This window comes from Gallinula chloropus (genome assembly GCF_964237585.1).
Source record: "Gallinula chloropus genome assembly, chromosome: 1".
Taxonomy (NCBI): domain Eukaryota; kingdom Metazoa; phylum Chordata; class Aves; order Gruiformes; family Rallidae; genus Gallinula; species Gallinula chloropus.
Genome location: NC_140085.1, coordinates 60,303,134 through 60,315,133, shown reverse-complemented (window position 1 = coordinate 60,315,133; position 12,000 = coordinate 60,303,134). Strand labels below are relative to the sequence as shown.

The following is a 12,000-nucleotide window of genomic DNA, read 5'->3' as shown; positions in this document are numbered from 1 at the left end:
AGTCTTAATCCAAAAGCTTATTATAATTAATTGCTTACAGCAGTTAGAAGTCCCTTTTCTAGTTTTTCTTAAATATGCTTTTATTGTATGCAACTGAATAGAACATACAACTAAAGAGATATAACTAAACACAAAATAAGTTTTGATTTTGCATAATTTCCTTAATTTCATTTATTTTTCAACCTGATAACTAACCCAGTATGACTCATAATCCATAGTGTTTTAGACCTTTATTAACAATAAAAAAATAAGATTACTATCCAGCTACAGCTAAGCTTTCATAAAGCTGTTTCTTTTAATACTAGTTCCTTGAATACAGTTAAGTTTCTGTGTGTATTTCCCAATTTTAAAAATTTAAATTTATTACTGTGAGACCAGTGAATGAGTGCTAGACAACACAGCTCAACTGTTTCAGATGCTGTGCTTCACAATGCTCCCCCCCACCCACTTACCCAACCATCTCAGAGAAGCAACTCAGCCTCAGTGATGAGCCCAAGCAAATTAGCCAAGACAGACCCCACAAGGAACTGGGTTCCTTGCTTAGCAGCAACGGTTGTCACACGCTCCCTACATTGTAAAAATTCAGGTACATCATTTTCTGAACATGTTTTTTCTAGTCATGAACTGGATTTCTGAATTCATGTAAAGCAAAGCTCGAGGTGATACTGTAGAGTTTCATAAAGGTTCATTCTGACAGAAGAGTCTTTCCAGCACAGGTATCCACTGGAAAGACCCCCTTGATTAGCATCACTACATGCAGTTATCATCAAAGATTTGTACCTTGACTGCAAGCCCTCCATTGCCTCTGATAATGAAGGATCTACTACTTTTTTTAGGCTACCCTACGTGTAGAGGGAACAGTGTGCTTATGTCATGAATACTAAAAACATCTCTAAAACTTAGGAGGTTTTCGTCCTAAAAACTAAGAGGCAAGTTCCGTTACGTGGTTAGAAACATCTCATTCTGCCTTTTTGAAATTTGAGATACCTATGTTTTCTTAGCAATAACTTCAAAGCATATTGTATGTCGTACAGACAATAAATTCCATGATATCATGTTTATTTAGGGCTAAATAGGAGAAGCATGTCTGGCAGGATGTAAGTTTGTCTACAAAAGACAGATGAAGTCACCTGATGTCTATTACAGCTATTGGTCATACATTCTTACACATGTAAATATCGTAAGTACAAGACATGTTCTTGGAAGTTAATAAACATAGTTCTGCTGCATCATAAGGCACAGTTAAGTAAGACTGTATTTAGAAAGGGTTTTTTCCATACTGTACCTTTTCATCCAAAGCCTTGTGGTGCTCAAACAGAGATTTCAGAGCTTTAAGGACCTCAACTTCACTGGAAACTCCTGAGGGAGACTGTGCTTGCCGTTTCACCACTGTCATCCTCAGTGACCTTTCGTGTCTTGAGACAAGGCACTCCAAATGCTCCAGTAACAGCTATTGGATTTGATATAAAAGGTTATTAATTTTTGTGCATCTAAATGTCATGGAAATTTTAACTACAAAGTGCAGGGTACCAAATGGAATTTTTCTTGACAAACTCATTCTGGGACTGTGGGAATTATTGACAACATTTAATGATTCTAAATCACATGGAATAAATAGAAAATTAGGAAATCAATTCAGGATTTCACTTGAAACTCTGCTATAAAAAGCAAGAACAACAAATCATTCAGCATAAGGTTGCTATATAATTAATTTTCATTTATTTACAATATTTACAATATTGTTAGTGATAGTAATTGATGAGTATTAACGACCAAATAACAACCACAGGCAATCTAAAGCATCATCCAAAAATACTAAAGAAGTTCATAACACATACATGCTAACTGTAACATACTTCAGTTTATACTGGAAATTACTTAACAAAATATATAAAAGTAAACAGTATATATTATTACCTCTTCAAGACTATCCATTCTATATGCTATAGATAATTTCATTTTTCACTAGCAGGTACTCTGTTTATTGTTTCTATTGCATTACAAACATGATGGAAGACACAAAGGTCCATAAAGAGAAATTTCTGACTATTGAAAGTATCTGTAAAATAACCTGTAAATAACCTACTGTAAAAGCATAAGGTAATTATTTTTCATTATTACTGTGAAGGTAAATGAAAAATTAAAATGATATGTTGATGTATAAAAAAAATCCCCATTTGTCTATGCTTTCATGGGGATACCACTGCTGTTCTTACTGTCTGAACAGAGAAGAGAATTGGTTAGCTGTAAGGTTAAAACAGGGTAGCTTAATTCAGAAATCACAATGCATGTTAAATGCATTGTAATTACTACATACAATTATATCTAAGTCATTGAACCGGAAGTTTGAAAGTTACATGGATAATTGTTTATTATTTCTCCTTTGATGTGGCTCTTAATATAGCTAGTCAGTATAGATAGGTATTTATCTGTAATCCATAGTTATTCTCAGTCACATAATGAACTTTATAGCTACACAAATTAATAGAAAAAGAAGAGCAAAACCAGACTATAATTACATTATACCTGTAGTACATTGCTACTGTCAGGAATGATTAGGGTTTCATGTTATCTTTGCTTCAGACATAGTTCTTGTGTCTGGATTTGCACCTGGTTATTATGTTACAATAACCACATTATTCATAAAAATAGTGGAACACATGTGGAAACAATGTTAATATATTAAGAACTGTAATGACTGTGTGCAGTTCAAGACAGGAGGATAATTTCTACAGTTTCTGAATTCAAGTGATGGCCAGTATTCATGAAAATCAAAAAAGCATGAAATTCACAGTCTTTGTCATCTGATGCCTGCAGGGCTGACAGCAGATATATGTGGATTTCAAAATTATTAGAGGCAGTCCAAAGTAACAGGCAAATATTAAGAGACTTTCTCATCATATTTCCAACCTTACAGAGTTGTTACTGCTCCTCTGCTTCTTTTTCATAGAAGCATCAGGAACTCCATCCAGGAATGTGGCTGTACCTTCAATGAGGCTGAATATGAGCCAGCACTGTGCCCAGGTGGCCAAGAAGGCCAATGGCATCTTGGCTTGTATCAAAAACAGTGTGGCCAGTAGGTCTAGGGAGGTAATTGTGCCCCTGTACTTGTCATTGGTGAGGCCACACCTTGAGTACTGTGTGCAGTTCTGGGGTCCCCACCATAAAAAGGATATTAAGGTCCTCGAGCAAGTCCAGGGAAGGGCAACCAGGCTGGTGAAGGGGCTGGAGGGCAAATCATATGAGGAGCGGCTGAGGGAGCTGGGGCTGTTTAGCTTGGAGAAGATGAGGCTGAGGAGGAGACCTTATCACCACCTACACCTACCTGAAGGGAGGTTGTAGAGAGGTGGGCAATGGTCTCTTCAACCAGATGACAGGAGATAGGACAAGGGGAAAGGGCATGAAGCTGTGCCACAGCAGGTTTAGATTGGATATTAGAAAAAAATTCTTCACTGAGTTGTCAGGGCCTGGAACAGGCTGCCCAGGGAGGGGGTTGAGTCACCTTCCCTGGATGTGTTCAAAAAAAGGGTTGATGAGGTAATTAGGGATATGGTTTAGCATAGGATGGAAGGGAATGGTTGAACTTGATGATCTTCAAAGGTCTCTTCCAACCTTGTGATTCTGTGAGATCAGTATGGCTTCCAGTTACTCACAGAGTTTTCCTTTCCACAGCAGTACGTAAAACACAGCTAAGTACCATCATGAATAGAATTTAGTATCTGAATTTTTGTCTAAATTCATATATCTGTGATTTTTCTAGGCCTCCTAGTTATTTAGGAGACAGCTGGAGCAAAGTCAGTAGTTGATTTCTAACGCTCCAGCCTACTCGCTGCCCCATGTCTCTAAAGAGACTGTGCAGTGGCTGCAGCATTTCCTGCTCTCTGCAGCTGGGCTCTGCCCCACGCCGTAGCGCCCAGGAAGCCCTACTGAACTATACTGTGGACGTACATTTTCCCACAGTCAATCCCATTTGCTGGCCGATTCTGTTACAGCCTGACTCATCATCTGTCTCATCTGCCCTTCTTTATGCAGAAAATTATCAATGCACCATAGCTGCCACTGGAACATTTTAAATCTGGTCAAAATGCTACAAAAATCTGGTGAAATTGGAAAAGAAAAAAGGAAGAAGTTGAATCACAGGAGGGCTTTTAGCATAGCCGTTCCTTCCACAAGGCTGTCATTGTCTGAGGCTCAAACTGACACCCACTAAAGCAGTCCAGAATAACGAAATATTGGTAACTAACATTGAGAAAATTTATCATATTTGATGCCCTACTATCCTGATAAACTTCTCTCCCAAACAAACACTGAGATGACTGGAAAGGAGAATTCTGAGAGCCTGTATACAAGTCATAGTCGGAAAGGTGGTTTAGGAGACAAGAAAAATGATGGTGACACAGAATTCTTGGCATTTATAAACTTTGGAAGAAAGAATTATGCAAAACTTATAGCGCAGAGATAAATAAGAAGCTCGGGGAAAAAATAAAAAAGAATAAAAGAGACTACACATCCAGCAGTCTGTTTTCAACTAGTATAGACAGATGATCTCAACAGGGAATTTGAAGTCAGCATGAACAGAAGACAGACAAGAATCTTATTAAGAGAAGGAAGAATGAAGATTGAAGAGGGGTAAAAAAGTTTATTTTCAATGTATAAGAGTGGTGGTAACTCAGAATTCATAATGGCGTAAGAGTTTACTATGTCAGATGAACAGCACAGCATCCTAGCCCTTTGTACAGCAGCAGATGACATATTTAACTTTAGGTTAAGTTACTGTCATGTTAGAAACATGTATAGTACATAGAACTAAACCAAATGAAAGCCATGCATCAAATATACACTACAACTAATTTTGACTTTAGTATAGAAGTACCATTTTGGTGGTGAGAAAACCGTATTTCAATGTCTGCCTATATTTCACAGTCATTAAATAAATTGAGTGAAAAATATTGTGGTGCCTGTGTTACTGTGTAAAGACAGATGAGCTGACATCACAACTAAGTGTCAAAATACTCATGGCGAATTACTGCACTCGTGAACATTTCATGCTTTTTCTTTCTTTTTACATTCACTCAAGCTTGTCTGCTGGCAGAGGTTCGTTTTTCTAGCAACTACCTCTGAGCACAGAATTTTCCTTACTGTCAGTCCTAAGAATGCTCAAGAAGGCCTGACACAGGTTTCTGGCTTGTAAAAATTTCTTATTTTTCCTTTTCAACAAAAATCAACTCTATTTCTACACAATTTCTGTGAGCACTACTTACATCAAATCCAGCTGAGCAAAGAGTATTACTGACTAGGTCTCCCAGTGCCACATTACTCCTGGCTATGCTGAAGTGTAACCCAAGGGTTAGAACATCTGACTGTGACTGAGAACCTGATGGCACATCCTTGCCCCCTGCTCTGCTGAAATGATACCCCTATTTTATCCATTGTTGCCCCAACTACAATTATACTGAAATACATCCCGGGTATCCTGGTTTCATCACGGACAGTTAATTTTCTTCCTAGCAGCTAGTATAGTTCTGGGGTTTGTATTTAAAGCGAGAATAATTTTGATTACACACTGATGTTATTGTAAGCAGTCAAGGCTTTTTCAGCTTCTCATACTAGTCTGAAAACAAGTAGGGGTGCCCAAGAACATGGGAGGGGACACAGCCAGGATAACTGACCCATACTGACCAAAGGGATATTCCATACCATATGATGACATGCTCTATATAAAGCTATGGGGTGGGCTGGGAGGTGGGTCATCTTGGGGTCTTGCTGAGCATTGGCTTCAGGTAGTGAGAAATTGAGCTGTTCACCACTTGGTTGATATCATTGTTATTGTTATTGTTATATTGTTGGTGTCATCATAGTCATCATCATCATCATCCTTTTATGTCCTATTTGTCTTCATTTCAACCTGAGAGTTTTAATTGGTGTTTTTTTCTTCTCATTTTTGAGTCTCCCCTTCATCCCACTGGGAGGAGAAGGCAGTGAGTGAGGGGCTGCATGGTTGTTTTAGCTGCTGGCGAGGTTAAACTACGACTCCTGGGAAGAGCAAACGTAACCACACTGACAGAACTATGAAGTGTCCCATTGCTACAATGATGGGGGAAGGGAGATACAGTCATAAAAATTGACGCTGAAGATAACAGCGTGTCCAAACAAGTTTAAAAACTGAAGGAAAGCAGAATATCTTGTGGGCATGGGGCCATGCTGAGGACTTTCTCCCCTAAATAATTCAAGAATTACTGTTCCAAATATTTGTGAGAACACCATAAGATTTCCTGCCAAAATAACATTATAACAATATTGGTAGTTGATTTAAATTATGAAAGAATAGTTAGAAACAGCTTGAGATATTTTCATATATTACAATTAAACTTTGGCATTAATAATGACGACATGCTGCTGAGCATTTTCTGCTCCCTCACACTGTGTCGAGCTGCTACATTTGTTGAGCACTCAGAGGGACAGGCAGCTTGCAGAGAAAAGAAGATGATCAACAGCAGCAGGCGGGACAGAATCACCCACACTTCATTGCTATGCTTTTCCTACTGGAAAGCATAAGCTTGACAATGTATTATGAAATAATGTGACAAGTGAGTTTTACTCTAATGCTGGGCAAATTTTTAGGATGCTCAAGATGTCATGCTGATAATTGTATCTTAGTTAGATGGGAACAAGGTTTCTGGAGGTCTGGACTCTTCAAAAGCATTAAAGAATGTTTAAAAATAATCATACAAACACTGAAAAATGCCCTAGAGAATATTTTGTGAGTGAATGAAGCATCTTTAAAATGTTAGTTAGAATTAAATCAACAAGAATAGACAAAATTGTTAGAAAATACCCAGCATCGGTATTTCTTAAATCACTTCCAGAGCTCTTATAGAAGTGATTGATTCCTGTGAAAAGGGGCTGTGTTGTTAAATTCAATGATATGAACTACACCGGTGTAGGTTATCATCTACCTGCAGTATACTATGCCATCATTGCTATGTGGAAATTGATTAATATATGGAAAATGAAAAAGTTAAAATATTAATTTTTTAGGCATGATGACCTAGTAACTTGAAATTAGTGTGACACAGTAGAGTTCCTATTACTTTAGGACCTGGATTTTAATCAATATAAAATATTTTAACTTACTATTTTCAACAAGTCTGTAAAAATAAAGTTCGTAGGATAAGAAATGAAGAAATCAAAGAATCAGGAGAGAGCAATGGAGAGAAAATGAGAGGCATAAATAAGGGAATACAGGGAAAAATTATAAAAGATAAGGGATTTACTAAAATGAGACAGATTTAGCTTAAATGATTCCTTAGAGGAACTGACCAAGAAGACAATTCTCTTTTGAGGTCCAACTTTAAATTTCTCACCAGTGCAGGCAAAATTAAATTTCCTTTCAGTCTATATTTAGAATGCACATTGTTCAGTGACTCTCCATCTCTGGTGCAAGCCAAGATGACAAGTAAAATAGGCAGACGTGGCGTTGAAGTTTATCTTTAAGACCAGTCACAAAATTTAGTCATTGGCTTCAGCATTGCTCCACAGGGGTGGAAACCAATTTGCACTTGTGGTCAGCTGGGGTGACCTCAAATAGCTGGTAAACTACTGGTGAAAATTTTTCTTTAAAATAACAAAGTTATTTTAGTTATTTAGTTAACTACAGCATATGTCCCATGTCTGTCTTACTGTAAATCAACACAAAAAAGAAAATACTGGCAACCTAAAACTTTAATGGAAACACACATCTGTCAAGTAACAGTATGAAAGAAAATGTAATAATCAGGATTATGATATAAAGAAACAACTGAAAAGGGGTTTTAGGAGATTAATGAATACAAATATACCTATTAAAGTGTAGTGTCTGAAAATATGGGTATTGAATATATTACATTTTCTATCTACTGTCATGCTGAAGTTATTCTGACAGAAGAAACACTTGAGTCTAGAAGATAGATCACAATATTGAGGCACAAGTAATGACAATTCCATAATTTACAATAGTGAGGTAATATTTTTGCCTTTACAGACAGAATATTTTCATGTCTACAATGCTTTCAGGCTGTAAGTACTCAAGTTATCATATTTTAAAAAGAAAATAGTGCCCAACTAATTCCAGAACCCTGAAACTGATATAAGGAGAAGAACCTCTAAAAAATGAGTTAAATATAGAAGTCAAAACTATACTTTAAAATATATTCTTAGAGTTTTCCAACACAGTAAAAGAGAAATTTTATCATAAAATATACAGTTGTGATCTATGGGTATTATGAGACTGCAGTGCCCAATTAAAGATGTTTCATAAACCATTCGCTAAGGAATTGAGACAATAAAATATAAATAGTATTCAAGCTAGGTCAGCTTTGCTCACTTTGATAAATGCTTCAGTTACTGAGGTATTAAGTAAAAGGAATGATAACACTGTTTGTACTACTGCTGTCTCATTCATGAACATAGGTTCAAGTTTTCATGTTTCTAAACCTGCTTGAATTAAAATACTTCAGATCAATTTAAGTTACATTTTATGCTACATAAAAAAAAAAAACATAGATACATGTCTGTTTTTTTGTTGTAGTGAAAAAAACAGGTTCAGATTAATTGATACCGGTACTGTAATAGTTTTTGTTTAAGCTGCCAAACCAAACCCCAAACTTCCTCATGATCATATTCTGATTTAATAACTGATTCCTACAAACTTTTTCTGCTTTTAAAGACTACATATTGAGACAAAAATAACATTCAATTCTAAAGCAACTTAGCACAGTCAAATTATTATTATTTCATAAATTTCAATAAAAAAATGCTAGATCACATTGATCTGTGTTCCAGATGCAGAAATGATGAAGTTGCTGTCTAACCACATGGTATAGGTGATCATTCTAAGCAGAGAATATCCAGAGAAGTAACTCTAACAGTTTCTATTAAGATATTTTTGTATATGTTTTCGAAGTCGAGTCCCATGTAATGATTTTCCAGAGAACCTGTTTGTCTTCCTGTCATCAACACCACACTAATCAATACATATACATATGCTCCTGCGTTTTCTATTTTGCCTCACACAGTGACAGATTAAATTGCCAGCTAAGTTCTTGACTTGAAAATATTTGTACTGTACTATTTCAGAAAAAGTTAATTATCATAGATGGTAAAAATAGATATTCAACAGCAAAAGGTCAGTAGGAAGCTTTGCTTAAAATAGAAGGATGAGTAGGTACTTGATTAAATATTGGTGTAAGGTTTAAGCCCTTGTATTTAGGCTAAGACCTGCAGTGCATGGGTCCTGAAGAGTGTTAATTCCATTGTGGTCTTTCTCTAACACATGTTACTGTCAGAGTCTGCCACCCCAGCTCAGCATGGAGTACCAAATCAGGATGTTTGTTGTTTTAGGTTTGGTCTTTTTTTAGTTTTGTGGAAATTGGCAAAACCTGTATGAGACTGTTGCCAAAAAATAAGCAAACACGTAAGTGTGAGTCTAGAAAAAAGAAAAACACCTGCCAGTTAGTCATAACTGAAAAAAGAGTTAAAGTAAGCTGGAAGGCTAGTGTGTGCACAGAATGCGACGGAGTTGTCACTTCTGTTTCTTCTTGCTGATCATCAGTTTGAAGCAGTAGGTACTTCAAACAGTATCATTATGCAAGAGCATAATGGGGTAAGAACCCCAGGGAGATATAAAGTTGGATTAAAAACATCAGAAACAGCAACTTGGAACTGACCCTCTTTATTTAAAAGTAGTAGGAAGTTCTACTTGGGACCACAGTGGTTCTAGTGAGTATTTCCACTACATGTGGTACAGCAAACTCTGGCAACTAATGTAGTATAGGTGAGCTTAGAGTATGGCATATGTATAATGAAAATGCAAGAGGCCAGGGTAAGGCACATCTCTGATTTTATTTCTCTCTCCCTCCACATTAATACTTGGATCTTCCACTCTTGTTTACCGTAACATATGCATTTCCTCTATTTTTTCTTAGCTTTAACCTTTTCATCTCCAATACCTAGCTTCATCCTTGTTCTGAAAAGATACTGGTAGAGTTTACTAATTTTAAACTGCAAGGGCTTCTCACAAGAATAATCACACTCTGTAACTCTAATTTGTTGGTACTAGTTCTTCTGGAAAATCTCCCACCGATTTTACTTTTACATAACTCAAGAAACATAAGAATGGATGATCTTTAAGCTTGTTGGTGTGCAAGGAAAGTGTCTATGACAGAGTTCAGCCTGACTTAAGTGATGACTTGCTGTTGAGTCATCTTCTTGTCTCACAGTTGTTTGGCGAGTGCCTATCTTTGGCTACTGGGTTTTCTTGGGATTTTTGCTAGTCTTTGCTGCTTGTATCAGACCTACAATTAAGCATTGGTACACTACAGTTTTAATGTACCAAAGTTGCAGTGAAATGGACAAAGCGTTGTGTGAGGCAGTTTTGTGAGCATACTTATGAAGAGCTTAGGGCACCTGAGAAGATGACATTGACAGTTTAGTTTATATAGCATTTTTTTTCTGTAAAGGCAGGCAAATGGATATATGTTCTGTGCAGGAATAGGTATATATGTAGATTACTGAATAGGTACAATTGAGTGTATATTTTAACTATGCCTCTGTATTCAGAAGTTTGTGCTGGAAATTAACATAAAAAATTCTTTATTCTATGTAAATTATTTTCTGAATAGGCTTTCCTATTGTTACCTTAAATGATAGAATATGATACATATAGCAGTTACTGATAACTTCAGAAGCTCTAGAAAATAGTCAGATTTGTAGTTGAGATGGTTTGCTAAACCTAAAGAATGCAGTGTAATTCCTACGTGCTTCTCCACTAATTATATTTTTGTGGGTGTAATTTTGGACTGTTTAGAATGTGTGAGCATCATGGGTCTCATGAGTCTTCCATCACATTTCTGAAAATCATCACCTCTAAGATTTTGTGCTAGATGTGATCATTTTCTGGACCTCCAGCTAGCATGGAGGTAGATGTGAGAATTTTTGTTCCCAGAAAAAACAACATCTTCTGAATGAAGTAGAACATAGTACATTTAAGGCTGCACCTGGACTAAGCAGCAGACGTGATATGTGTAGCAGCCTTCATCTCATCCTTACTCAGATCAAATCCAAGGTGCAAAGGAAACCTGGGCCTTTTGCCTTGATAAGAGATGAGGATACGTGCAGGGTCCTTATGCAGGCCCTGTGGCCTGGAAGTCTGCGCAAGTCCCTTGCTTTAGAAAACATTTAAGCTGAGTGTACTAACATTTGTTATACACAAAATCTGCTGGTTTTGTGATATGTCCTGCTAACCCTTACAATCGTTTCCTCTGTGACAGTAGCATGGTAGATACATCCTGTTATTTAAAATGTTACAAGTCTCATGTACTTATTAAAAGGCTGGAATTTTGTCTTATTTATGAAAATGAAGATTGAAACTTATATATTATATTCCTCCTACTTTACACACACATGATAACCAGAATAGGTCTGATGTATACTTACTCTTGTGTTGTTTCTTTCAGCTTTCAGTTCTGAAATCTCCTCCTCTTTTTCAAGCAGCTGTTCCCTGCATGCATTTAATTCTTTTGTCAGTGCAGCAAATTCCTGTGGAATAAAATGATATATGAAGTTACTCAAGATGTAAGCACTAGAATAATCAAATCCATATGTATTCTAGAGTTTGAGGACTTAATATTTAGCAATCATCAACACAAACCAAAACAGCATATGGAAGCATCAGCATCTTACCATAGCCATTTAAACTCCAGGCATATCTAATAAAAAACATCTGTGGAAAACACTGATTTAAGTTTAGAAACAAAAGAAGGTTCAGGATGTAGGCAATGTATCAGAACGACACTAAAAGAATAACCTAATTGTCCTATTTCATAAAAACAGAGACACCACATTTCACACATAATGAGGTTCAACTCAACATAGCCACTTCATGATTGTTCTTGCCCCTCTGTCAGGTGGCTTATTGCAATATGGCACAGAAGAAAGTTAGGGTATTCACAGAATCACAGAATT

General features: G+C 36.6%; 1 protein-coding gene across 4 annotated transcripts in view; it reads right to left on the bottom strand.

Annotated features, from left to right (window-relative positions):
- The window catches only part of PPFIA2 (PTPRF interacting protein alpha 2), a gene marked incomplete at both ends in the record, with an annotated part of 322,124 nt that overhangs the window by 110,932 nt on the left and 199,192 nt on the right, over positions 1–12,000 (bottom strand). For all 4 annotated transcript variants that reach the window (XM_084276255.1, XM_084276256.1, XM_084276257.1 and 1 more), the window contains 2 exons: positions 1,286–1,450; positions 11,473–11,574. In XM_084276255.1, coding sequence (XP_084132381.1) covers positions 1,286–1,450; positions 11,473–11,574 — 267 coding nt within the window. The remainder of the gene's footprint in view (positions 1–1,285; positions 1,451–11,472; positions 11,575–12,000) is intronic.